This window comes from Ammospiza nelsoni, chromosome 7, assembly GCF_027579445.1.
Source record: "Ammospiza nelsoni isolate bAmmNel1 chromosome 7, bAmmNel1.pri, whole genome shotgun sequence".
NCBI classification, from domain to species: domain Eukaryota; kingdom Metazoa; phylum Chordata; class Aves; order Passeriformes; family Passerellidae; genus Ammospiza; species Ammospiza nelsoni.
Window position 1 is genome coordinate 9328467 of NC_080639.1, and position 27580 is coordinate 9356046.

The following is a 27580-nucleotide window of genomic DNA, read 5'->3' on the forward strand; positions in this document are numbered from 1 at the left end:
GACTCTGCAATTAATGTAACAGATCCCCCAGTGCCTGAAGAGCAGCATTTAGCCTTTTGCTTCACATGCATGAACCAGGAAACCAAACAAACTATCCAACAGCTTTCATGTTACTCATTTGTAATTTGGAAAACACATTTGAAATAATATCCAACACAATTTTGTCTCTCTTTCCAGTCACAGGATGTACCCATCTTGGGCAGGCTTATGCTGACAGGGACGTTTGGAAACCAGAGCCATGCCAAATCTGCGTGTGCGACTCGGGATCTGTTCTCTGCGATGACATCATCTGTGATGATCAGGAGCTGGACTGCCCCAACCCAGAGATCCCTTTTGGAGAGTGCTGCCCAGTTTGCCCACAAACAACAACACCACCTCCAAGAGTAAGTTTATTCTCACTGTTGTTTTTTTGGTGGTGCTGCCTTCTTGATACACATCAACCTCAAAACATTTTGGCTTAGATATTCTTAAATGCTTTTCTTTTCAATGCCACTTTCTGAATTTAGGCAAATACTTAGGATGGACAATGCAGCTGATAATATTAAGTCTTCCAACTCAGTTTTGTGTAGACAACAGGCACCAAAATAGTAGAAAGGGACAGAGAACAGCAGCTAGGATTTACATTTTTCATTTTATGGAAAAGCATAGGAGTAAAGCAAACACCTTATTTTTGACTTAATACTCAATCCATATAGATTAAAATAATGCCAACACAGAGTCAAAGAAAATTAGAGAACTTTAATAGCATCTCTGTGTCTTCATTTCTCATCAACTCAATTCTACATCATCACAGAGTGAATTTCCTTTTGCAGTCTTATTGCTGACTTAATGCCCTGTAAATTGATTATACTGTACATACCTAATTTATCATCATCTTTTTACAGACACCAACATTATACAGACCAGTTGCAGCAACTTAGCCTCAGGAAAATCAAGAATGTTAGTACATGCCAAGCCCCCTTCCTAAGTCTTTCAGTGAGTGAGCCAGCTATCTGAGCTTTCAGCTTATCTGAACATTTCACCAATGTTAAAGATCCATGAGGTTCTGTCAAAGTACCTAGGTTGCCACAGACACATTAAAAATCCTTATCTACAAAATAAGAAAGAGATGTGAGGAAGAGAGAGAAGATGCATTTCTGCAGCTCTACAGCACATCTGTTTACACATGGATTGTCACACACAGATATGTCACACACAGATATGTCACCTAATCTTATTTGCACCTCACTTGCAGTACTCCACTGGTCCCAGGGTCCTCTGAGCTACTTCACTGAACATGTTGAGAGGTGGAAATGAGTGGTATAGAAAAGCATGTTGGAGATTTAAGTAACCTCCCTCTCTTTGTTTAGAGACTCTTAAGTTCTGGAGTTCCTGATAATGAAGAACATGTGAACTCTCCCCCCAGCATCTCTCTTTGATGTAGCAGTTTGGTCAGGCCATTGGAAGCTGTCCTGATGACCTTGGGTGGTGTGTAGGGAAATGCCATGTTGAAAGATCCAAGATTGTTTCAGCTGAATATTCTTTGCTACTGAAGGTAGCAGCTGAACACAAAAATTGAAAATCCAGGTAGTAACATGTAACTGAATTATTAATTGAAAAATAAATAAATTGCAGCAGTAGATCTGAGAATTTAAAATTAGCTCATCACACTTCACCTGCTGGTGTGAGAAGGAAGCAAGAAAACTGTCACAGCATTCCACAGTGGAATTCTGTCCCCATGGCACTCAATGGCAAAGCTGTACTGAATTCATAAGTGTCATGTTCTTGGCTCTAGGAGAGGTCTAATTCTATGAATGATCCAAGCATTAGTAGATTGACTGACCAAAAACCCTACAGCTTTTAAATATACTGAATTAGCATTACTGGAATTCATGTGAGAAAACTATATCAAATGTTTAAGCATTTTGCTCTTATTTACATGTGCAGTTTTTTGTTTTATTTTGATTCTGTGTCTTGATTTAATTACCTTGCCTTTTTTTTAATTTTTTTGTAGACTCCTGGAGTAGTCAGCCGAGGCCCCAAGGGAGACCCTGTAAGTGCAGCCTTTATTTTTTCCCTAAAGAAAGGAACAAAATCAAGACCCCATTCCTCTAGTGCTATGTATCCCATTCAAGCTGCCAGAATATCCTGCTTTCATTATGTCTGAACTGTCTGCAGCAGGACTGTACCATATAGTTATTCTGAAGTAGAAGTTTGGCTTCAACAAGACTCTCAAAAATTTAAACTGAAAGAACAGAATTTAGTCCAAACTGTATCAGATTTGTTATATTTTGTTGTATTTCTTTAAAGAAGGAGGAAAAAACATCTTTAAGTCTCTACTAGCAGTAATAATTTCAGATTCAGGAACTGAACTGCTAAATATTTCTGATGAGTTTGATTATGTATCAGTTGTAATTAGGTTCCATTAACCAAGTGTTTCCATGTGTGAATTTTGTCTGTCTTTCCTGAATGTTTGGTTGTGGCCTTGTTTAGGAGAGATTTCCCACCACAGACACACAGCCTTTGTTATGAATGGAAAGGGTTGTCCCTCCATGTCCGTGCAGCTGAAGGCAAGTGACAACATCTGTATCTGCTGTGTTTGTGTCTTTGCAGGGTTCTCCTGGAGTTCCAGGCAGAAATGGTCCCCCTGGCCCACCAGGACAGCCAGGGAGCCCTGGAGCTCCTGGGCCCCCTGGAATCTGCCAGTCGTGTCCCAGTATAAGTGGAGGTGTAAGTCATTGTTATGTTCAGCTTCTCCCTTGTTGCTCATAGCCATGCAAAGTAATGCTGTAGGCACCTGTCCCTTGCACCTTCCCAGATGCTTTGCTTTTGGTGGCGTCCATCCCATTTGTGCCTTTGGGAAACAGAGATGGGTGGTACGTGGGGTTTTGATGTTGTTTTGAGGGTTTGTCCATAAAATTTCTTTGAAGTGCAATTAAATATATGCCTTACCTTATTTTTTAAAACTTTTGGGGGCTGATCTGCTGAAGACTTTGGTAACTCAGAAATAATCTGATCAGAAAGAGTCTGATGGAGAATTTCCCCATAAGCTTAATAGTTAGGGAAGTCTCCTATTTTCCTATATTTCATCAATCCATGTTTAATAACAGAACATTCCAACAAGACTAGACTGAAGCACTGCACCTCTGCTGGCAGGGAGGTGCCATGCAAGTATTATTTGTCATGGTGCCTCTTTATTTCTGGCTCACTGCATGCTGAAGTCACTTCGGAAGAGCTGGGCACACCCGCAAGAGAGTTGATTGTAACTGAAGTTAATCAGCCCTGAGCCCCAGGCAGGGCTTTGTTACAGGGTGACACTGTCATCCATGCAGGCCACCAAGCCCAGGGTTGCAAGATGGGACTTCTTTAGCACAAAGCTGATAAATAGTGCCTGTTAAAATCATTGCTACTTTTGAGTACACTGATTATAACTTCCACATATGCTTCCCAATCCCAGGTAAGCCAGAAAGTGAGGCAAGATTTCTCATTTTTATTTAATCCTGAAAGGGATTGCCTCTGCAGGACTGAGCTGTGGATCAGTTTACCAGTCCCAGTGGGCACCAGTGACACTGGTTTGGGGTTTGGAGAGGCAAATACAGGAGAGGAAAACAGGCTGAATTAGCCCTCCATTCCAACCCTGTATCAAAGATGTGCTGTTGGATCCTGACCTGGTTAGTGCAGGAGCTGGATCCACAGTGCTTTGGGGGAACAGGCAGAACACTGCATGTGTTCAGCCCTTCCTGCTCAACCACCTGTGGGCCAATAATGCATCACTGCACTAATGCCACATGATTTGACTGCCTGCTCATGTGAAATGAGTCATTCATTAGTCACAGGTAAAAGAAATCAGGAAAATTATAATGATAATAATAAGCAGCTGTGCTCTTTGGAGCAACAACAAATATTTCATCAACATCCTTGAGTGACAACTAAGTCCAACAGAAAAGAGATAGAGAAACTGGGGAAAGGAGCTAAGAAGGAGTCAAACCAGAGTAAAAGGAGAGGGAAAGGTAATTTTGTGATTCAGCTAAGGACAAGCTGTCAAGAAGAGAAATGAATGTGCCCAGCATGGAGAGCTAATGTCACCATGACCTCAGAAAGAAGACACGAAGACACTGTCTGGGATTCTCTTATGTAAATATATGGCAGCTATAGGCCAAGCTAGTACTACTCAGCAGACACAAATGAGTTATTTTCATGCATTTACTGTACCACTATAAAAAATACTTGAATTGTAGCGATTACATATTTTTCTTTTTTTTTTTCTTTTTTTTTTTCCTCTTTCTTTTTTTTCTCTATTTTTTTTACAGAGTTTTTCTCCACAGTATGATTCCTATGATGTGAAGGCTGGTGGAGCTGGTATCGGGTACCCACAACCCATTGTAAGATGATAGAGCTTTTTTTGTGTCCTTTCTTCTTTTTAAAGAACACATTTTCTGCTCATAGATTATACCTTGGATGTGTATGTATCCTGATTTTAATCTAACAATGTAAGTTTTCATTCAATTATTGCAAGTTGAATTTGATGTAAGGTACCAGTTTGTTCAACAACACTGTTCTAGAAAGTAGCTATAGATTATCTGGATTTTTTATTTTCCACTTTCTTTCTTCAGTTTCTTACCTTCCTTTTCCTGATCTGTGTCTGTGATTCACCTTCTTACACTACCTAAATATTTTTCCTTTTCTCTCTCATGTACATTCCTTGTTTATCTACTTGATATTCTTCCCCTAATTTCTTTCCTTCCTTCCAACAATTTTTACCTCTTCCACTGCCTTTAATCTTCCTTCACCCACTCAGTATAATTTGTCTTTACTGAGTATGATATTCCACATGCTAACTTTTCCACAATTCGAACTTGCCTGATAACAAGTGAGTAAACCCTTCTTATAAACTTTGTTCATTACAAAACTCAAAATATTTTCACTTTTTCTTTTTACAATTACCATTTTTTACCCACGGCTACTCAGACTCTGTACTAAGGATGCTGTATCTGCCTGCTAGACCTGGTCCAAGATTTTCAGGTTTTTAAGTGAGAAAAAGCATGGACTGCCTCAAAGAGCTGTACCTGAGCTATGTTTCATGAGTAATATAAATCTGAATGTTGCAACTGATTATTCTCCTTTTAGGGACTGGGATTTAGAGATAACATGAAGTGTTCTTGATTCAGGCAATCTGCTACAGAGAGGGTGTGGTGAATTGCTGCTACTGGAAATTGGCTGCGCTTCATTAGGCATAATCACTATTTTCAGCCCAATTCTGCATAACATGGTTTGGGTATCACATGTTGCAGCATTGTAAGGCAGTTCCAAGAAAATGGAGGGAGGAGAGGAGAGGAATTCCATTCGATCATCTTGTGAAATTAGGTTTACTAATCTCAACAGCTCTTTTTCCTGAAATATAGTCATTATTTTCTCACCTTCATTTTAATCTATTTCTACCTCCTTCATTTGCTAATATGATCATCCATGCATTTTTCTTCAACCATCCATTTTTGTCCTTGTTTATTCATTTATTCATATTCACTCCTCACAGTTTTCACCCACAGCTGTTATGCCATCTACATTCTGCTACTTGGTGCCTTAATATGGGATGTGCTGAACCAGGCAGATAACAGAGGCACCTTCAGTTTACAACTGTGGTTAACTCCTCTCTATTTTGGCTTTTTCCCTGGAAGTGATTAGTGATTTCTTGTGCTCTGACTCCTGGACTCAGGTTAAAAAAACCACCAAACTACTTTATTGAGCACCCTACAACATCTTCAGAGCTGTCTGTATATTTTCAGGTCATAAAGGCTTTTCTATTGTATCATTGCATACATGACCTCAAAGCAAGTACCAGCAGTTACAGGCAGATGTGGCTGAAATCACTAGAGCTAAATAATGTTTATCATTTTCATTACATAGAGTAATTTCTTTATTATTTTATGAATTTATCCATTTTAATTTAAATACTCCTAATGAATAAATATCCAAAATGAAATAATTTGGAATACTAGCAAAACAATAAAATATAGTCGCAACATCATAGTATAGCACCAATTTTGAAATAATTTGGAATAGCTGAAATAATTTTGGAATAAATAATAATTTATTCCAAAATAATTTGGAATATTACCAAAACAATAATATATAGTAGCAACATTGTCTATGTGTGGTTACCATGCCTGGTATTTCCTCAGTCACACATCTCTCCATTGCTGTATTCATTCCCATGGCTTTACACCACTTGTAGACTGGTTTTGTGTTTTACATCACAGTTTCTCTTCACTTGCCCATGTAACCTCCACATATTGTCTTTGTCTCTTTCCACCAGCACACATTCTCTAACTGGAGGATGCTCATCTGTTCAAAATCTGGAAATTCTAGCAGCAAGCACACCCCTAACTATCAGTTTATCTCCTCAGTGTGTAACTTGAAAAAGATTATATCTCATTTGTTTATAGCCATATGTCTGATTGATTGGTTGCTACTTATGAGTTTGTGGCTTTAATTCTGGTTGGATCTATAGCTACTTTATACCAAATGAGTTCTAACAATTAACAGGGACTGTTCATGGTATTCACATCAGAGGCAGCCCCATTTCCCAAGCCCTCGCAGCTCTGCCCCTTGCTGTACTTCTCTCCTAGAAAATTGCAAATATTAACGTGGCACACTTTTTTAGACAAAAGAAAACTGTGAACTAATTTTTTTGTTGTTGTTGTACAGTAGTGTACTGTCCTACATATGCCAGTATAGTACAGCAATACTGATCATTTTGTATTATGAAAATTAGGTTCATGAAATTGTAATACATGACCTTTTCTGACACCATATGGCAAAATCCTGTGAAATACATTTCATGCAATATTAACCATGGAATATTCTGCCAGTACTGAAGCACACAGTGATCCTCATATCATCCATACATGTGATTCTTTTGGCTGTAGAAAACACATGAAGAGTTTAATTTAATAAAAGCTTTCTTTTAAAGAATGCCCTATAGCTGCAGTAGACCACTGTGCTAACTTATAAATGTTTTCTGTTTTGCAGTATCAAATGCTTCTATGGTTGTTGCTACAAGAAGTAGAAATATTGAGGTTTGATTAGTTCAGACCTCATTTCTTTCTTATGGCTTCATACTGTTAAAGCTCAGAAAATATTTCACTGATGGAAATGTTTGCCTTACTGAATACAACAAAAGTATGGCCTTAATTCAGTGTATCCCTAGGTCACGATGAGTCTCTAGTGTTGGCTAATTAAGCTCAGTTACATGGCAGAGAAGCTGACACTCATTTCACTCATTTTCTTTGTCTAACAGAAATTCAGTTCTATTTTCCATTCTTCCCCTTCAGGCAGCTGAAAAGCAGAGTTCTGAGCATCCCTCTGGGGTCTAGAGAAGGGCAGTGGTGTCTCAAAAATTAAAAGTTGCAGCTCTGAAAACTCCTTGGGAGTATGTTAGCCAAGCCTGCAAGGAGCAACCCAGTGAAGCCTTTTCTGAATGGACAACTAGACAATAAATTTCTTCAGCACTGTGTGAATATACTGCTGCTTCCTTTTTACTGCACCAAGTGCAGGTCACCGAGGATTTTTCTCTGAATTATGTAAAACTTTATTTCACAGTTATTGATGGCTATTGCAACTATATTAAGTTCCATAGCTATATTACATTAATGTAACTACTGTTTTTTAATCTATGCTGTAGAGTGGCTTTCCAGGACCCCCTGGCCCCAGTGGCCCCCCTGGCCCACCTGGACATGCAGGTCCCCCTGTAAGTAACATTAATCTTCTTGTAGTCATCTTGTATTCTTTTACATGACCTCCTCCTTTTCTCTGTCATGAACATCAAGCACCTTTTCAACTGATAAATCTGGACACTATGCTGAAGAATTTTATGCATAAATGTCATTTTGGGCTGTGCCATCACCAAGACTCAAGAGCTGAGGTGAATATACTGTGCTCACTTAAATCCTCGTGTACCCCTTGAGATCTCTGCAAGTCCATGGGATGTCAGTTAACATTATTTGAAGTCATGCCACTGCCTGACATTCCCAAATGTCTATACATGCAAAATATTAACAGGGGGTAAAGGAAGGTGGATACACATTCAGTGAACAAACCAAGGGTCTGAGTTTTTCAGCATCCTTCTCCTTTTAGAGAAGCAGTTTAATTCTGTTTTCATGGAGGCATGTTCTACCTGTTTCTGGTAATTTCACCTTTGGTCATTTGTTGACTGACCTGACTACAGTTTTCCTTACAATTATGGGAAATTATATAAAATATAACTGCACTGTGGAATGGTGCATGTAGCTGTTCACATCTTGACTGAGTTTTTTGCTGCATTCCAGGGCTCTGCTGGATACCAGGGCTCCCCTGGAGAACCAGGACAACCTGGCCCTCCCGTATGTACCCATTCAGTAGCTCTGTGCATGTTAAACACATGACCTTAAAAGCATGAATCTGCGTCACCTCTGCAGTGGATGGAAATTTTGCAGTTTATCCTAGTTGTTCATTATGGTGCATGTCAAATGTACAAGTATTTGTGATGCCTAATGCATTTTTAGCTTGAAGAAGACTTAATATTTGTTATTATTGTGGTTAATATTAATTACTTTTCTACAGGGACCTCCAGGCCCTGTTGGAATGATAGGCCCAGTTGGTCCACCAGGAAAAGATGTAAGTTTACTATTATTCATCCCATTATTAATAAATAGGAAGAAAAAAGTTAATTAAGTTGCAAGACAACAGAGAACAAGAAAAATAAGTTTTCTGGAATCATCTCTTGTAAAGGTTGTCTTGAAGTAGCTTAGAAATCAACTAGAATCTTGTTAAAAGCTGAGTTTATAAATTTTGGCAGTCGTTTTCCAGGAGGCAGTGACAGAGAGAACTGTCACCCTGAGAGGATTTGCATGACCACCACTGTCTTTGGTGGAAGTTTCACCTACTTACTCCAACTCACCTTGTTCTACCTCAACTGGTGCTTTGCCAGTAAGTCAAGCAATAACAAAAGACTAAACAAAAAAATTATTTTCTTTCAACAGGGAGAACCAGGAAGACCAGGCAGGAATGGAGATCGTGGAATCCCTGGATTACCGGTATGGAAAATCTCCCAGTAACAATTGTCTTCTAATCATAGGTTTTGTTTTCCCATATCAAGTTAGTCAAGTGAACATGACACATAATGAAAGTTGGCTTGTGCCCTTCATACAATAAGTACATTATTTATTAATCTTTCTATATTTATCTGTTTAGGGTCACAAAGGACACCCTGGAATGCCTGGGATGCCTGGGATGAAAGGCCAACGAGTAAGTATTGAGTATATTGATTATAGCTCACTGTTACTCTCCTTGAATGATGGTGTTGCACAGTTGTGATCTTTCAGTCATTTCCAAGACTGAATTATAGAATTAAAGTTAATTTCTGCACAATGGCATCTAAACTTCCATAACAAATATTCCATTTTTTTTCTGGTTACCTCAGTTGTAGAGCTCCATCCCTAATACTGAAAAGGGCTCCAACAGTTGACAGCACTCATTATTGAAAATATGCCTCTTTTGAGGGCTTAACATTTGCCAAGAGTATTCAAGTTTTCCAGAATGCAGGAGGAATAAAATTCACAGATATGGTTTTACTTTCCCACAGGGTTTTGATGGAAAAGATGGTGCCAAAGGTGACAGTGGCGCTCCTGGTCCAAAGGTAAAAATCTAGAGTGTCGTCTTTCTACGTAGGTAGAGTAATGACCCCATTATTTGTTGTATAGCTGTGCTTTGCATTTTAAACAATTATAAAAATACAATAAGCATTAAAGAAGCACATTTAATTCCTCCATGAAAAGAATACAAATCATTGTGAAGGAGTTAGTCATTCAGAACCATACCATGTCCCAATTTTTCAGCCGTAATAAACATGAGATACCAAAATGAAGGGACAAGTCTTGGTCATCTGACTTTCCTGCATAGTATTTTGAAAGCTGAGTCTTTCTGATTTTTATTTCCTGTTTAATTTTTGATTTGACACTTGTTTACACTTCCCAGAATTCTGTTTATGCTCAGGACAACCAGCACCCCATAGAAAGGGATAACAAATTGGGCTTTTTTTATGTGTCTCTTCCCCTTGAATAAACCAAAAAGTGTTCTCACCAAAGTTCATTTTCTTTTCTCTCTGTAACAGGGTGAAACTGGTCTTCCTGGAGTAAATGGAGCACCAGGCCAACCGGTAAATATGTGCATCCTTGAGTGTTTAAATGTTAACTGAGTTGTTCCTCATCCTTTTAACTTTAATTATTCTACCACCTGCAGTGGACAGTAGTGGCACAAATAGGAGCAATGTCTCTTTGCTCAGCCATCTGATTTCAGAAGCCATTTAACAGATTCATTTTTACAATGTTTTCTAGGGACCAAGAGGTCCAGCTGGAGAAAGAGGAAGACCTGGGAATCCCGGTGGCCCTGTAAGTAATTGCAGACAATGTTCTTATCCAGAGGCAGCACATATTTGTACTTAATATGTTGAGAATTCCCTACTTCCTTAAAGCAGTTGTAATGTAAAGGAGTAAAAAACTATATAGCATCTGAAAAAATCTCACATGAAAACTTTTCAGTCCCCAATTAAAGATGTAACACTTCTAACCCAAAGCACATTCACCATCTTATTTCCTGTTTCACTTTTTGAAATGAATAGATTACACACTGAGGAAGAGTTCAGTGTTTCATCATATGCTCAGGTTTGGCAAAGAGAAGCAGGGAGGAGGAGTGGAAGCAGAGAGTGGCAGGGGATGGTAAGGAAAAAATGCAATCTCAGAAGTATCTTGTGGGAAACTATAAAATTCCCCTTTGATGGGTTAGAGGGTACGTCCCTCGCTATGAAGGAATTCTTAGTTCATAGCATTCAACACAATCAACAAAGCAGTTTACAGCCAGCACCCTGTTTCTGCAGACACTGCATAACCTGAGCAGAGGGTCTGGTCTCATATGGCTACAAGACAGGCAACAGGGTTTAAGTCATCAGTGCTCATCAGGTTTTTGGAGTGAAATTTAGTTTTTTATGTGAATCAAAAGTAACTGTAACTTTGAAGCACACATCTGTTGCAATCTTACTTATTCACATAGACAGTGTGAATGTAGCTGTTATTTCCTTAAGAAATTTAATAGGAATGTATTTTTACATCTTCGTGTCACAGTGCATGTGCAAGTCATGTGAAGTGTTGGATATTCCTTCACAAAATATTTAGTTAATTTTTTCTTTGGAATTTCTCATTTAAGGAATCCTTGGGTCTTAGTCAACCAAGTGGGAAAGAACAGACACAAAAATATGGTCTCTGAGTTATGGACATGAAAGGATGTGTCCAGGGTAGTGTTCAGTACCCAACACCTCTCTTCTTTCTGTAGGGTGCCCATGGCAAAGACGGATCTCCAGGAGCTGCAGGCCCACCTGTAAGGCAACTTTGACTTTCAGTATTTGTGTTGCTTTAGTCTAATTACTTCTAGCAGATGTTCTGCAGTGCCAGCAAATGCAAAATTGGGGTGCACTTGTTGGAGAATGAGCATTATATTTAATTGTGTCTCAGTTGTGTATATTACATTCTGTTCGTTAATATATTTAAAAGACACAGGGCAATAGCAGAGCTATAACACTGTAAATCAGGAAATGCAAAAATCCAAACCCAGATTATTCTCAGAGAACATGTAGATGAATGGAATTGCTACACTTCATGAAGATCTAATTTTGAATGATCTTATCAAATAAATTATTCAGCTGTCTGGAGTTGGCAAATACTTTTCTTTTCCATCTGCCTAGAAACCTAAGCATGTCCACTTGGGTGTGTAACAGCTGTATTGCCATTCTTTTCTCCTTCTTTTTTTATAATTAGAACAAGTTTTGAAAGTTTTTTATAACTTAATCTCCCTAATGATAGATTTCATGTTTTTAAATTTAAAACACAGAAATTCAGCTGAGCATGTAAAAGTCAGAGTAACTAAGATGTAGGTGTGATATTTTAGGACTAGCCAAATCTCATCTTTTACAGCATGAATTATATTTGCTAGTTTCCAGGTGTTTCCTTACTCAGAGAAAAATCTCATAATCAGACTCCCTTTTTTAACTCAAGATTAATTCCATATGGCTTTTACCTTTTGCATTAATAGTATCTCTTTCACTTTTAAGGGTCCCCCAGGTCCTCCTGGAACTGCAGGATTTCCAGGCTCTCCAGGTTTTAAGGTATTCAACTAAAGACACATAACTACATGGGATTTGGTCCTTTCTCTAGTTACAGAGCTGATGTCACTCTACATCATTATTTTATGAGCCCCGCTTTTCCTGGCTGCTATTACACTGTTTGCAAGCCTAGAACAGATGTGCTATATGCAGCATGAGACAAACCCAGTCCTCATCACCTTCGTGAATGTCCACAACAAAACACCACCAAGTGGTAGAAACCATTAATTTAATGCTGATTGCCCTGGGGATGACTAAAATGCCTTCATTTTCTCATTTTGGGGTTTTTTTTCCATAGGGTGAAGCTGGTCCTCCTGGTCCTGCTGGTGTTAGTGGTAGTCCTGGAGAGAGGGGAGAACCTGGTCCTCAGGGAAATGCTGGGCCACCTGGGCCTCAGGTACATCAATAGAACTTGGGACCTAAGAGGTGCTGTCACCTGCTCTTCACAGAGCCCTTTGTTCTGGTCCTGGGTTAGCAGCATTGGTTACTCTGTTAAATTTATTTTTCCAGGGCCCTCCTGGAAGAGCTGGAAGCCCTGGCAACAAGGGTGAAATGGTGGGTACTTTCCACATCTCTGCCATTGCTGCACTCTGTTTGTGAGGGCCACTGTTTGGACTGGGTAGAGTCCACCAATGGCACTCTCTCTTCATCTCTGTCTGTTGTTCTCTCTCTGCAGGGACCTTCTGGTATTCCTGGTGCTCCTGGTCTGCCAGGAGGCCGTGGTCTTCCAGGTCCTCCAGGTGCAAGTGGAAACCCTGGGGCAAAAGGCAGTCCGGTGAGTTACTGATGGTATTTACACTGCTTGTACCAACAAATATGGTGGAAGTAAGCCTGATACCATTAAAAAAAACCCATTGATCTTCTCCTATTTACTTGAAATAGTCTAATAAATTATTTTATTATGAAAATAGGAAATTGTTTTTATAAATATATAACATATTTTGTTTCATATATCTAGGTGTTGCTATATATAAAGATTATACATAAATATGATGACAATTCCTAATTGCTTTCCTAAATTATCTACTAATTCAGATACAACAAATATACTGCTTCTGTAAAATGGCTACATCAGACAAAATCTGTTTTACAGTCTTATTTTCACCTGTTTTAATTCCCAAGGACTGAGTCCACCATCCACTAAACCCTGTGAGTTGTATCTGGTCTTTCACTGTCACTTACCCAGCAGGCCCTTTTCTTACAGCCTTACACCACATGTAGCTCTTTGTCAGGGACTTTCAACAAAAGACTCAGTGATGTCTGAAATAGCTCAGGAACAGACATAAAATTTTACTCAATGGTGTTTAAGATTGTATTGCTTCTTTCCTTTACTGCATTTTTAAGGAGTCCCAGGGCTTCCACTTACAGGTTCGGACAGCACATGCTGATTCCGTTGCAGAATGATAAATGAAAAAAAAGGTGTTAATAATTTGAAATATAATGTCTACTTCCTAGTATTTCAGTGTATCTGGTAGCTCTAGAAAGATGCCCAGCTGCAACCCATAATTTTAATAGGATTTTCTACTTTTTAGGGAGACCCTGGTAAGGATGGTGCAAAAGGAGATCCAGGCCCAAAAGGCGAGCGCGTAAGTGATTTCAAAATGTGTCCAGAGACTTCTTTGAAGGAAGCCTGAACCCTGAATCTTTCCCCATACAAAATCTGTTTGGTGTTTTGGAGACTTCTAACTCACTGATGGGCTTGGTTCTTGTTGCTGCCAGGGTGAAAACGGCACCCCAGGCGCTCCTGGGCCTCCTGGTGAGGAAGGGAAGAGAGGCGCAAATGGAGAACCTGGGCAGAACGGAGTACCTGGAACCCCTGGAGAAAGGGTGAGCTGTGGTACATGACCTTTTGAGCCAAGACAGACACAGAAAATTCTGAAGTTCAGAACACTTCCAGGAGAAATTTGGCTCCAGGTATCTTCTCAGAAAATTCCAAATGTGAACTGGGTTGCAAAACTGGGGAGAATTCTTATCTAGTTTCTCCTCTAAATTGCAGCTCTTGGATTTATCTCAGTTGGAAAAAATTAATTTCTTTCAGTTTTTGATATAAAAGAAGCAGTGATCTTACATATCTGGAAGCTTTACCAAAAGATTTTCGCTGAGAAGCAATCATAAACTATGAGAACTACAAGGGAAATGAATAATCAAAATTTCAAAATTACTTCTCAGTTAACAAAAATAAACAATGAAAAGAACTTCTGCTCTGGAAAGTGAAATTAATGTAAATTCTTCTACATTCAAGATACGTCTTTATGTCAACATCTCTATTGCTTATACATCTTCAATATCAGTAACAACAGTACTGTCAGGATGTCGTCTGTGTTATAATATTTCAACTGCAAACAGGTTTATTGGCTACTATATTAAATAATTTTCCAAAAATTTAATAATTCTCTCAGAGAAATCCACTAATTGTTTTAATCAAAATAAATAGCGACATGATTACAAATTTTAGATTTCTGTTCCCATCAGAAACAAAGGAAACTGTGCTGATCTATTTGTAAGTGCTAACTTGATAATTGCTTGCAATGCTTGCTGAAGTTATGAGGAAACCGAAGATGGATAATGAACTAATTAATCATACTAAACATAAATTTATAATTCAAATTTCTTTTATAAAGATAGTAGCAAATATAAATATTAAAACAATACAACAGAGTTTTCTTCTCAGTACTGAATTAGAGGAAAATAATTGTCAATACTGAATGTGATTTTTCTTTTTTATAGTACTTTAGAAAACACATAAATAATGATTCAGGGCCAGCTAAATATAGAGGACAGGCTATAATTTCAACAGGAACACTACAATCAAAGACAAAATAGTTTGCAGCCTTCTTACTACACTGAAATGCCACTTTCATCTCTTTTTTTCCCATTAATTTTCATAATGCTAAGTCTAATGGTAAATAGTTTAGAAGACAACCCAGTTGCTATCACCTGTGTCATACTGCCTGTGATCCATAATTTGTTTTTTATCTGGCAGGGCTCCCCTGGCTTCCGTGGCTTACCCGGTAGCAATGGACTTCCAGGCGAAAAGGTATAAATCTTCCTCCAAAGGAGTCCTCCAAACTTTTGGAGAATCCATGTGAATTTGGATGGACAATTCCAGATTCAATGCTGATTCCCTTGCTGTGGATCTCCTCATCTCTTTCCAGGGTCCTGCAGGTGAGCGTGGCAGCCCAGGCCCCCCTGGCCCCAGCGGACCTGCAGGAGAGCGTGGACAAGATGGAGGCCCAGGTCTTCCTGGAATGAGAGTAAGACAGGACATCTCTGAGGAAATGGGATAAACTCTGTTAGAGATGGCTCATCTGAGCTGATGTGGTAGAGGAGTCCAACCAGAAATCCTTTCTATGAGTTCCTTTAAGCAGCAGTAGCATCCATTCATGGTGGGACAGGTAATGGAGCAGAGTCACAGGGCATTCCCAGGACACTGCCACAATGGAGTCAAGAGGCTTTGGGAGGCTCCCAGAGCATGCCAGGCCCTGCCATGAGAAATGCCTCTAATATGAGTCAGCATTGGATGATTTTCTGCCTTAGCGCTTTACATTTCAGCAAATTCTAACATTAGGTACTTAGGGGTTTTATTTAAATATGTTTATATTTCAGCTATTCTGTAAATAGACTTAATTAAATTAAAAATTAATTTAAGTATTTCAATATACATGAGTAATATATTTTTTGCTTATTTGTAATTAGAGCAAATAAGCTGTTGGTCAGTTTTTTACAGTACATATCAGTAAGATTTCAGAGAGGGCCTATTGTGTAGACAACATCCAAGTGTACATGGAACATTCTGGGAGCTGTACTAAGAATTAACAACTCCTAACAACAAACAGATTGACATTCACAAACCCATCTACAGGCCTCCAGGAGCTAAACAAGATTTTATTGGCAAGGAAAATCAACTATTTAAAATACAACAAAAATAATATTTAGAAATTTAAACAAGTTAATTAAAAAGTGTTGCACATTGTGTTGCTTTCAGGTAGAGGTGTGTAATCAGAATTGTTTCTTTTTTATTCCGTCTAAATATGGTTTTCTTCCAACATAATGAAAGAAATTTTTTTGTGTTAGTTGATTAATGTCTGGTGTCTTGCTTATATACAAGTCTCAGAAAAAAAAACAATAAACCCATAATGGCAGAATTTGATTGCTTTCTCCAATTTTCACCCTTCATGGACTGAGGGAAATGGGAAGATCTTTATTAAAGAGGATGATAACAAGCAACAGTTTCAATATTGAATTGATACTTCATAATGTGCACTTTAAACTGAAGTATAACACTCTTTATTTTCCTTCAATTTGCAGGGCTTGCCCGGAATTCCAGGAAGCCCTGGAAGCGATGGGAAGCCTGGCCCTCCCGTACGTACATTGTGCAAATATTTTATCCCAGTCCTCCTGCTGACCCAACCCTACCCTAATCCCACAGCACCCACATGACAGGTTGTTATCACAGCCAGATTTATTCCCTCCTCTCTGTTTGCTTTAACTACCAGAGCCCTTTTTATGCTGCATCATTGTAAGAGCAGCCTGCAAACTCTGTCATTTGGTGCTGTATAAAATACAGAGTAGATGGGACACAGTTGCAGTACAGAACACATAATGAGTTTTGAACAGTGTCTCCCCTTCACTCAATGTTGAATGAGTCCAGGGAATTGCTTTATTTCACCTCACAGATGCCACATCTTCCTTTCTTTTTGCTTATTCCAGGGCAACCAGGGTGAATCTGGACGCTCTGGCCCACCTGGCCCTCCAGGCCCCCGTGGCCAGCCTGGTGTGATGGGTTTCCCTGGTCCTAAGGGCAATGAGGTGAGTGGGATTTCTCCTCTTCTGTGCTGATCCTTGATGAGTCAAATGTTAAACTAAATTGCTCCACAGTGGGCTATCTCATTCTGCTGCTTTAGACAATTGTCCACTGACCAGAAACAAGTATTTCAAATGTAGTTTTTCTTTTTTGTAAGGGTGCACCAGGCAAGAATGGAGAAAGAGGCCCTGGTGGACCCCCTGGACCACCTGTAAGTTTTGCTAATATTTTGTTTAATAATGACACAGCATTAATAATAACTTGATGAGTCTTACAAAAGTAGTATCATTTTCTAACCATAGCCTAATTTTGTCTTTGAATAGGGTCTTGCTGGGAAGAATGGTGATGTTGGCCTTCCAGGTCCTCCAGGACCTACTGTAAGTGTGGTGGGCCCATCTGAGGCAATGACTGGGGGTCTGGCAGCTACAGATAGAAACTGGGAATTTAGCAGAAGCAAAATATTTTTAATGATATAAATAAATCTCCTTTATGAAGACAAATAAAAGAGCTCTTCTTTGCCATTGTTTTAATGAGCAAATATTCAAAACTTTGGTGGGAGAAGCTTGAGTCAGGTGTACTTGGTATAGATTGAAATGAAAAGTCAATTTAGAGCTCTTGGTCTTTTCTAGCAGAAATGTATTGTTGCTCCCTTTAATGTTTATGGCATTTCAAACTCCTGTAAAATTAAAATGTGTCTGCTGAATCACAAATCACATCTAAGAGTTGGAGTGAAAAGAGCAAATATCACAACACCAACATGCATTGGTTTTTGAGCTTGTGCAATGCCATCATCAGGTGTAGATTAGAGGTGGTGAGGAGGTATTTATATATTAAAGTGTTCTCAGGCAAGTTCATGGATTTTCTTCCTCATTTGTTTGATTCTAGGGAGCTTCTGGAGAGAGAGGAGAACCAGGACCAGCAGGCCCACCTGGCCTCCAGGTACTGTGTGTTCATTGTTTTCTGATTCTTTTTAATAGAGTAACACACATAAAATTAAATATATATATATATAGGCATCTGAACATTTATACTGGAGTACCAGATATCAACATATTTTGAATATAATAGAATATAACAGATCAACCACTTTACAAAAGTTACAAGGAATGAGTTGGCCACACTTCTTTGTGTTTAAAGCAAAAATCTGAAGATGGAAAAGGCATAACTTATCTGTGTATCACGGGTAATGCTGTTCTTTCATATAGGGATTGCCTGGTGGACCAGGACCAGCTGGAGAGAATGGAAAGCCTGGAGAACCAGTAAGTAGTAAATTCCTTTTTTTTTTTTTAAGTAATAAAAATTAATGAAAAGTTCTTGCTAAATTATGGTTTTAAATTCAGACAGCTCTCAGCTCCCCTCAGAGCAGCAAAGTCTGATTTGGGGGAATAATAGAGGAGTGCCAACATAGTGCCAACCACAGTGCAGATGTACTAAGTAAAGTTCATGGCTAACTTACATTTATTTTCTCATAACCAGGGGCCAAAGGGTGATATTGGAGGACCTGGATTCCCAGGCCCTAAGGTAAATAATAAAGCAAATTTTGTAATTACATAAATTAATTAACAAAATATGAGCCTGAGAACAAAGAAGAACTCATTTTTTTATCACAGGGTGAAAATGGTATCCCAGGAGAACGTGGTGCACAAGGTCCTCCAGGACCTCCTGGAACAAGAGGTGGACCAGGTCCTGCTGGCACAGAAGGTGCCAAGGTACCCACAGAATCTTTCCTTTTCTGCTATTCTGCTACCATTTGGGTTAAATTTTTTTTTCTAATTATTTTTTGTTACTCCTTAGGGTCCTCCTGGCCCACCTGGTCCCCCTGGAGGCACAGGACTGCCTGGCTTACAGGGAATGCCAGGAGAAAGAGGAGCTTCTGGAAGCCCTGGACCAAAAGGGGAGAGGGTAACACACACACACTTTTGATTTTATGCTGATTTAATGTTAAGTGTCCCACAAGGCACTGGGTTTGTCCATGTCTTCACTTTGGCCTGATTTCAGAGGTGCAGACTCTGTAGCAGCACTGTTGATTTAGCAATGGGATGTGGGTTCTAGATATTAAAAAATATGGGATTTCTCCCTCAGTTTAATCTGTGCTAGATACTTTGCTGCACTGGGTGTCTTGGGGGATGGGTACATCAAAAAAGTTCTAATGAGTCTAATTAATGATGAGAATAGTTCATACCATGGAAAGACAATTTGGCCTGGCTTGATTTTGAATCAATTTGGGTTTTTTTCCTCATCAAAGAATGCAGTATCTGATGCTGAATACTGGGCAAAATATCATCCCCAGTTTCATTAAGGAAACCTGGCTACTGAGAGACCCTCAGTATGAGATCCTCCCCCCCAATTCAGGTTCACCTCCTCATGCTTCCTTTTTGCTCATGGTTTTTATGTCTTAAAATTCCTAGGGAGAACCTGGTGGTAAAGGTGCTGATGGCCTTCCTGGTGCAAGAGGAGAGAGAGTGAGTATTTCACCATCCAACAGTTTATCCATCAGCTTTACACAGCCAGCTCTTAGAACAGGAGTAACCTCACACTGAATAATACTGTCTAGGAGAGCTACAGTTGTTATCTCATGCTGCACTCCAGCAGTGCAAAACTGGGTTTGTAAACTAAATTAGGCCTAATACTGGTTTTTGTGATTACCACTCCTTGCGTAAATGTAATGGAAATTTTTGGAGAAAGATTGTAGTTGACTGGGACAATGTTTTAGAGGGAAAGAAATCATGTTTTAGAGAGAAAGAGAAAATCTACCTGACTGATGTTATAATGAATCACAAAAAGACATTGGTAGTAAATATTCTCATACAGAATATTCCTACAGGTCACTAAATATGATATATGTATACATCTATATAGCAAATACACATAAAATAGGCACTTGAAATACATACTTCTATCAAATCACCACCTGCAGGCAGTATATACATGAAAGTAATGAGGGATGACAAATGTACAAATGCAGCTTGGTTGAGTTGTAGGAAATATAAAAAATTTATTTCTGACCATAAGGTACAGATTAAATTTTCAGGAAAGAAATAACTCAGGGAGCTAGCCAGGAGATGCTGAAGAAATGTGGATCAACTATCTAACTGGAAATTAGGGCAACAGGTCACTTTTATTGTAGACCAGTGAAAGGGATCTATTAATTTCAGGTGGTTTTGGATTAGGTTTGGATGGTGGGGAAAAGAAAGAAATCGCTCAGTTGGAGATCTCTCACACTGCAAAGTGGTGTGATTTCAGAGCATCACTCCAAAACGTGGTGTGCAAATGCACTTTGGCACTGTAACTTGCTTCATTTAAGTGTCTTTGGCAACCTGCTTACACTGAAACACAAACACTATTGATCAAAACAGAAGAGTTTACACTGTCATATTTTGATACAAAATACATAATTTTCCCATTTTCCGATTGTTTAGGGCAACGTAGGTCCCATTGGCCCTCCTGGTCCTGCCGGCCCCCCTGGAGATAAGGTAAAGCACGCTCACAAAGGGGTTTGGACTGTAAGGAGTCCCAGGGGTGGCTGTCTCAGGGAAGAAGACAAACACCCCGTGACCATCCTTGTTCCCTGCAGGGAGAGACTGGCCCAGCAGGTGCCCCTGGCCCGATGGGTTCCCGTGGAGGTCCTGTAAGTGACAGAACTTTTCTTCCTGTATAACCTCACCGTGGCTCCTCTTGCCTGCTGTGGATATCAGTGCTGCACCAAAACTATCAGCAATACTTTTGGCTTGGGTTGTAAATAAGCCAAGCACATTCAGCTCCTGTTGACTCTTGGGATTTATAAGTACCAAAGGCTTCAGAAAATCAGGGCTTTTAACATTGCAAAGGGATCAGAGGGCTGTGGTGACAGAGCAAGGCAGGAGTGTGAGCAACAGTCATGTCCATCTTGATTTAAAGTTATGTAAACTTTCAGGAATACTCTTTTTTGTGTTTATTTTTTTATATTTAACACTCTGGGATCTCAGTTGAACAGTCAGGGCTCATACAGGTGTAGCTGAGTTAAGTTTACCACATTTTAGACATTTATCAGTTAATTCCTGAACAGCTCTGTTTAGTTCTTTGGAGCAAAAGTTGTTTTGGATCAGATGTGTGGGATTTTTCTCCAAAGGAGAAAAAGACAAAGAAACTTCAGCAGCCTTAACAGCAGCATTCTCTAACATTTAAAGTGAAGTTTATCTTTCTAACATCTTCCATTGCTGACATGTGGTTTTCTACAGGGTGAACGAGGAGAACAAGGTCTTCCTGGGCCTGCTGGCTTCCCTGGAGCCCCAGTAAGTGTCTGCACTGCTCTTCCTGCACTACTCAGGCACACATAGGACAATATGGCTTTGTCCTTCCCCTCCTGCAATGGGGCAGTACAGTTCAACTGCATTCACACAATTTAATAGTTACTTCAGATGAGTACCTGGACAGCATTTCTTGTCACAGTATCATCTGCTTTTTTTAGTGGTAATATAACACTATAATTTTTCTACAGGGCCAAAATGGAGAGCCTGGTGGCAAAGGAGAAAGAGGCCCCCCTGGTCTGAGAGGAGAGGCCGGACCCCCTGGAGCAGCTGGTCCACAGGGTGGCCCTGGTGCCCCAGTAAGTGTTTGGTGTTCCTTGTAGCTGTGGAGAGGTTTCTTCAGCCCTCCCTCAGCCTCAGTGGGCCCAAGTGCAAGGAGATGAACTGCCTGAAACTTACTGTCACTTGCTATAATTTCAATCTTTATAAAATCCTTTGCTTTATCTACTTCCTTCCATGTAGGGTCCACCTGGTCCCCAAGGAATAAAAGGAGACCGTGGATCTCCTGGTGGGCCTGTGAGTATCTCTCCTACTTAGTCACTGCTAAATGCCTCTATCTATTACAAAAAATGTTACCTAAATGAAAAATAAGACTACAGTATTTACAGTGCAAGAATATTTAAAGTGTTCTAGAAGGAGTAATTAAAGTAGAAGTCTATAGTGATCTGGAATTACCTCGATTTTAATATAAGGTGCCAAAATAGCTTTTGACACAATGACCCAAAGCTCTACAATGGCTTATCTCAACAGTTATTAAATTTACTTGCCATCTTTGCCAACTATCTCAAATCCCATTAACTCAAGTTTAAGGAGAGTCTGTGACCTCCTCTTACAAAAAAAAAAAATTGACTTTTTGTTCCGTGTCAGGACATTTAATTCAGGTTTCAAACAAAACATGACTATAATTTAAACACAGCAGGTATGTAAAAATCAATTTTTTCCTGTTTTTCCAGTTCTCAGAAAATACCAACTAAAAGTATTGATCTCCTCTAGGGTGCTGCTGGTTTCCCTGGTGCCCGTGGTCTACCTGGTCCCCCTGGTAATAATGTAAGTTGGCTTATCCCCTTTTTTCTTTTAGTATTACTTTGTGGATACATTCAGACATATATTAATATATTATGCAAAAACATTCTGAACATGATATTTGTACTTCAGAAAAAAAATCTGCACAAAAGAGTTTATCCTCCTTATGGTATGGAATAGAAAGCAGAATTTTAATTAAGGTACGATTAGAGCCAATGCAATTCTTTCCATTCATTGGCTCAGCTAAAACTGTAATGAAAGCCATTTCATTCTGTACATGTCCAAGACAACATATTAAAGGCATATGGCAGGAGTGATTCAAGAAAGCAGAAGGGCCTGCAGCCTATTTCCAGTGTCTGTGGTAGAGCCATGAGTAAGGAATGTGTACCCTGTGTAGGATGCATTACAGGCACTGGGCATCCAAAATGTGCAGGTGTACGTCCAGACAGCAGGGATAAAAAATGCCAGCTGTGAAAGGGATACATGAAAGGATTCTCTTACAACACCAGATCAGATTTGGGTGCACGGGGCTGGACCCCAAATCTGCCTTCAGGCAATGACTCAGGTCTGGCTGGCTTTCATGAGACCAATGCCAGTGCATGTGTGCAGCTCACACTTTCCTTCTTAAAACTCCTTACAGGGTAGCCCAGGTCCCCCTGGTAACGCAGGCCCTGCAGGCAAGGATGGGCCTCCCGGACCCCCTGGCAGTTCTGGCGCTCCTGGAGGTCCAGGACCTGCTGGAATCAGAGGTGAGCCCGGCGCACCAGGAGAAAAAGGGCCCCCAGGAGCCCGAGGAGAAAGGGTAAGTGTCCCTTCAACCAGGAGACAGGGATTATGTCTGTCCAGAACAAGCAGCCACCTATGGAATGTTGAAGGTGCTCCCACTGACTGCAGCAATCTTTTCTCAAACAGGGGGCTCCAGGTGAGCCAGGTCCTCAAGGCATCGTTGGCGGCCGGGGGAACACGGGTCTGCCGGGCCTGCGTGGCCCCAGCGGCCCACCCGGGATGGCAGGGGCCAAGGTGAGAGCCCTCCACTGCACCTACAGCCTCAACCCAACACAACCCCAACCCTGCTGCTGAAATTAGCATAGAGAGGCAAAGACTGCTAAAAATAGCTTAGAGACACAAAAAGTAAGGAATGTGTTGGGGGGTTGAATGTTTTCTAGTCCAGAGATGGGAGAATTTACAGTTATTTGTGTTTACATGCATAAGATCAGGCTTTTAAATGGCTGGTATCCAGCTGCTGTAGGATGTGAGGTTGTATTTCAGATTTTATTATATATATTGTATATCTAGGAGTACATTACCCACTCCACACACTTTGGGAGGGTCATGAGGAGGAGGAAACTGTGACCTCTCCTGGGTACAAGATCCAAGTCATAGTCTCACCTACCACTTATTGTTTACCCTTGTTTAATTCTCAATATGTTTCTTGCTTAAATATTATGACCCAAACAGAAAAGTACCCTCACCTCACTTGAGAAAAGGTAGGGTGAGGCTTGGTTTGTATTTTATCACTTATGTAGTGATAGACCAGCATTTTTTGGTTAACAGCTTTGGCCACTGTTTTTGGGCATAAGAAGAGACATACCTGTTTATTATTTCTTAGTTGTCAGTTAATGAGGAACATTCAATGGCCTTGCATGAATATTACCAGCACTGAAAAGAAACCAGTTTGGCCAAGTTTCTACCTCTTGTTTTGTGTATTCACAACCAGGAAAGCCACATTGGCCCATCACTTCATTAGGTCTCCAAATTCCCGGCACAGTCAATAAGATGCAAAATGCACTGGTGTGTCCTAACAACATTATCTGCAATGGAATCCTTTCTCATTTTGTTCAGGGTGAAGATGGCAAACCAGGCACCAATGGTATCCCAGGAGAACGCGGTGCTCCGGGTCCCCAAGGTCCTATTGGACAAAGAGGCTTACCTGGAGAGCCTGGCAGAGATGTGAGTGGATGGGATTTCCATGCTACCTTGTGAGTTACAAATGGGAGCTTTTGGGGGCAAATATGCTTTAAGGTTGACAAGGCAGGGGCCTGGGCAGATTCTGCCCTCCTGTAAGATGTGGCCTCCTGTCCCTGCTATCCCATTCCCTGCCTGCAGACATCATCTGTCTCGCTTGGAACTGCACTGCCTACAAAATAATGCAGGTCTTACAGGTCTTTTAGGAGCCACTCAACCTCCCTCTTGAAACCACTCCAACTCTTCCCTCTTGAAAACTCTTTCTTTGATGAGTATTGTTCAAGCTTACTGGGAAACAAACTGTCTACTGGTCATGCAGTTTATGAACAAACTGTGCCACTCTGTTTTGCAGGGTAACCCTGGCTCCGATGGCTTGCCTGGACGTGATGGATCCCCAGGAGGCAAAGTAAGAAATCCCCAGTATCCTTAGACTGCCCACCAATGAGACATGAACTACATTAACTACATATGCAATCTATATACTATGTAATTTGTTCCTTGAACCTGCTGTGCTCCACTGAAAGTACTCCTTATATTAAGTTCTATAAAACATGATGTTTATTACCCCTTACTGTCTGCAGGGTGACCGTGGTGACAATGGCTCTCCTGGCCCTCCAGGACCCCCTGGCCATCCTGGACCTGCAGGTAATGCTGGTGCACCTGGAAAATCTGGTGAAAGAGGATTTCAGGTAAGACCAAAGTAAATGGATTACTGCTTACTTACATACCCTTCCTAGGCAAAGTCCATTTCATTCAGGAATAGAGAGGAAGTTTTAAAGAGTTTGTTATTGTCAGAGTTTCTTGATATCAAGGACTGGTTCTACAAGAATATCCAGAAGAAAGAAATCTCAGAGTTTATGTTCTGAGAACTTGAAGAAATTAAGCCCAAAATTAATGTACTCCATAGGATGCCAAAAAGCACATCATCCCACCAAGCCCTGTCCTAATTTCCATCCCATCTGGTGCTCATGCAGCACAAGCAATGTGTTATTTATTTAAACTAAGGGAGTAACTTTGGAAGCCCTCAAGTTATTTCTCAGGAGTGCTGACACCAGCACAGTGAGCACCTCACTGAGAGAGGGAAGAAAGGCTGTAGTGCCTGTGTACAGATCAGAGCCTACAGGCAGCTGAGAAAGGCTGACATTGGTACAAAAATGGCCTGGCCAGGATTCTTGCTGATTCTAGTGTGTGTGGAGCTTCCCCTTGTTTCCCAACACCTGCTGGCTGTGAACATACAGCTTATCTGGAAATAAAGAGGTGGGCTAAGCAGTTCCAAGTGATTCACACCTTCTCATTCTTACCATGTCACAGGGTCCACCTGGCCCTCCTGGCTCTACTGGTCCTGCTGGTGCTCGTGGTCCTGCTGTAAGTCATATTTAAAGTATTTGTGATGTTATCCATTCATTATTTCCTGTTATATGGGCAATGCTCTTATCTCCTTCTATCTTCCTTTTATTGCAAATCTACCCTGACAGGGTCCTCAAGGTCCTCGTGGTGATAAAGGTGAACCTGGTGAACGAGGCAGCAATGGCATAAAGGGTCACAGAGGGTTTCCTGGTACCCCTGGCCTCCCTGGTCCTCCTGTGAGTATTTTGCATTGGATTGGGAATTACAGCTGATCTTAGCTTCTGTGTTTAGGCCCCAGGCACCTAATTAACCTTAGCTAATTTGATGGGAATCCATGAAAATTTGATTGTCAGATGTTTCACAATCCAGATTCCCTGAATCAGCCTGCCATAAGCATAATTATAGATCTGGAAGAAGCTGTTAGGAAGTAAATATGGGTTTACTACAACCCTTTCAATAACAATTTCTTATATATTCTTTTATAATAAAATCAGGCTATTCCTGATTTAATTAGGAAAGAGAGAAATAGGGGTTGGAATGCCTATGTCTGTTAGAAATCTATCCTAGACAGACAACTAAAGCTACTCAGAGTCCAAATACAGCTCTTCTGCCATGTATCTTTTATAGAAAGTAATACTGGGGCAAAATGGGCAGGAAATTGTAAACTACTGAATTCCATACTCTTTCTATCCCTTTCTTACCCTAAAACATGCATTATCATTTGAGCACAGCTAAGAGAACAGAAGGGCAAGAATAGAAAGGCATGCCATTGATTTTTATGACCAGGAAATATTTAAGAAGGGATTTATTCTAAAGAAATGTATGACTAACCCCCATGATCCAAGTGAGAATCAAGAAACCAAAGCTCACTCAATTAACATACCAAAGATAGCATCACTACCAACTTATTCAATAAGACAATAGAACCTGCAGTGTAACATATCACATGAGGAAAAAAAATGATAAATTCTCTTTTGATGATAGACAACTTTTAAACAAATGGCTTAGTTCTTTGCACTGCACATGCAAAACAAATCTGTCAATGTATTTGAAATCATGAATGTTTATCAAATTATTTCAATAACATTACTGGTAATATTATTAAAACTGCAGCACTTTGGCTATAGCTATGTATTTTTATGAATATTAGGGTTCATCCAAAGCTCATTGGTGTCAGTTGGCTTTCTTGCATTTTGGATAGTACATCTCTATATAAAAACATGTAAGAGAACATTCAATATTTTTTTTCTGATTAAAGAATGACCATCATTCTCTCATGCCTGACACAGCCTTTTTATAAGGGTGTGTTTTGTATAATCTTGAAGACATTTTCAATGTCTTTATTTAAGGCACATGCTGTTAGTTGCAAGATATACTAGGAGGTGTATGACTGACTTTTCCTTTTTTTTTAGGGTCCCCTGGGTCCACAAGGTGCAATTGGAGGTCCAGGAGCTTCAGGTGCAAGGGTAAGAAAAACTGCTTACTCAGCCTATCTGCAAGGAAAATTCAGACTGTTCAGTTAATATAGACATAGATACAGACATAAATTTTAATTTGCCATCTTAACAGACAGCAGCTGAAGAAAGAAAAAACACCTGAGAAATCATACAGAAATATTTGAAATACCTTACAATGTATTTCTGAATTATCTGATAAACTATTCTGTGTTCTTCATTGTTCTAGGGTCCCCCAGGCCCAGCTGGGCCACCTGGAAAAGATGGAACCAGTGGCTACCCAGGTCCAATTGGTCCTCCCGGCCCCCGCGGTACCAGAGGCGAAAGCGGCCCTGCCGTAAGTAAATGGTGCAAACTCACACAGGAAATCTTTGGGAATATTCATGAAAAAGAGGATGCTCAACTCTAAATAGCTCCCCTAGGAGCTCTCGATTTCATGGACAAGATTTGTGGCAGGAGGTTATCTAGCTGCCAAGGCAAAATCCAAAGCCATGCAGCTCGTTTGCAGTTTGGTGGTCTCAGCTGACCACTGGCT

The 27580-nt window shown here is 40.1% G+C and overlaps 1 protein-coding gene across 1 annotated transcript in view; it reads left to right on the plus strand.

The window, feature by feature from the left end:
- Window positions 1-27580, plus strand: part of COL3A1 (collagen type III alpha 1 chain) — a 48998-nt gene that overhangs the window by 17747 nt on the left and 3671 nt on the right. Inside the window, exons 2-47 of the mRNA XM_059475540.1 lie at window positions 178-383; window positions 1994-2032; window positions 2593-2709; window positions 4290-4361; window positions 7661-7726; window positions 8304-8357; window positions 8578-8631; window positions 8997-9050; window positions 9208-9261; window positions 9599-9652; window positions 10127-10171; window positions 10350-10403; window positions 11341-11385; window positions 12116-12169; window positions 12465-12563; window positions 12677-12721; window positions 12843-12941; window positions 13699-13752; window positions 13886-13993; window positions 15150-15203; window positions 15322-15420; window positions 16475-16528; window positions 16877-16975; window positions 17128-17181; window positions 17294-17347; window positions 17856-17909; window positions 18176-18229; window positions 18447-18491; window positions 18581-18679; window positions 18765-18872; window positions 19379-19432; window positions 20390-20443; window positions 20545-20598; window positions 21188-21241; window positions 21448-21555; window positions 21719-21772; window positions 22250-22303; window positions 22920-23081; window positions 23192-23299; window positions 24122-24229; window positions 24597-24650; window positions 24826-24933; window positions 25556-25609; window positions 25720-25827; window positions 27004-27057; window positions 27275-27382. Coding sequence (XP_059331523.1) covers window positions 178-383; window positions 1994-2032; window positions 2593-2709; window positions 4290-4361; window positions 7661-7726; window positions 8304-8357; window positions 8578-8631; window positions 8997-9050; window positions 9208-9261; window positions 9599-9652; window positions 10127-10171; window positions 10350-10403; window positions 11341-11385; window positions 12116-12169; window positions 12465-12563; window positions 12677-12721; window positions 12843-12941; window positions 13699-13752; window positions 13886-13993; window positions 15150-15203; window positions 15322-15420; window positions 16475-16528; window positions 16877-16975; window positions 17128-17181; window positions 17294-17347; window positions 17856-17909; window positions 18176-18229; window positions 18447-18491; window positions 18581-18679; window positions 18765-18872; window positions 19379-19432; window positions 20390-20443; window positions 20545-20598; window positions 21188-21241; window positions 21448-21555; window positions 21719-21772; window positions 22250-22303; window positions 22920-23081; window positions 23192-23299; window positions 24122-24229; window positions 24597-24650; window positions 24826-24933; window positions 25556-25609; window positions 25720-25827; window positions 27004-27057; window positions 27275-27382 — 3443 coding nt within the window. The remainder of the gene's footprint in view (window positions 1-177; window positions 384-1993; window positions 2033-2592; window positions 2710-4289; window positions 4362-7660; window positions 7727-8303; window positions 8358-8577; window positions 8632-8996; window positions 9051-9207; window positions 9262-9598; window positions 9653-10126; window positions 10172-10349; window positions 10404-11340; window positions 11386-12115; window positions 12170-12464; window positions 12564-12676; window positions 12722-12842; window positions 12942-13698; window positions 13753-13885; window positions 13994-15149; window positions 15204-15321; window positions 15421-16474; window positions 16529-16876; window positions 16976-17127; window positions 17182-17293; window positions 17348-17855; window positions 17910-18175; window positions 18230-18446; window positions 18492-18580; window positions 18680-18764; window positions 18873-19378; window positions 19433-20389; window positions 20444-20544; window positions 20599-21187; window positions 21242-21447; window positions 21556-21718; window positions 21773-22249; window positions 22304-22919; window positions 23082-23191; window positions 23300-24121; window positions 24230-24596; window positions 24651-24825; window positions 24934-25555; window positions 25610-25719; window positions 25828-27003; window positions 27058-27274; window positions 27383-27580) is intronic.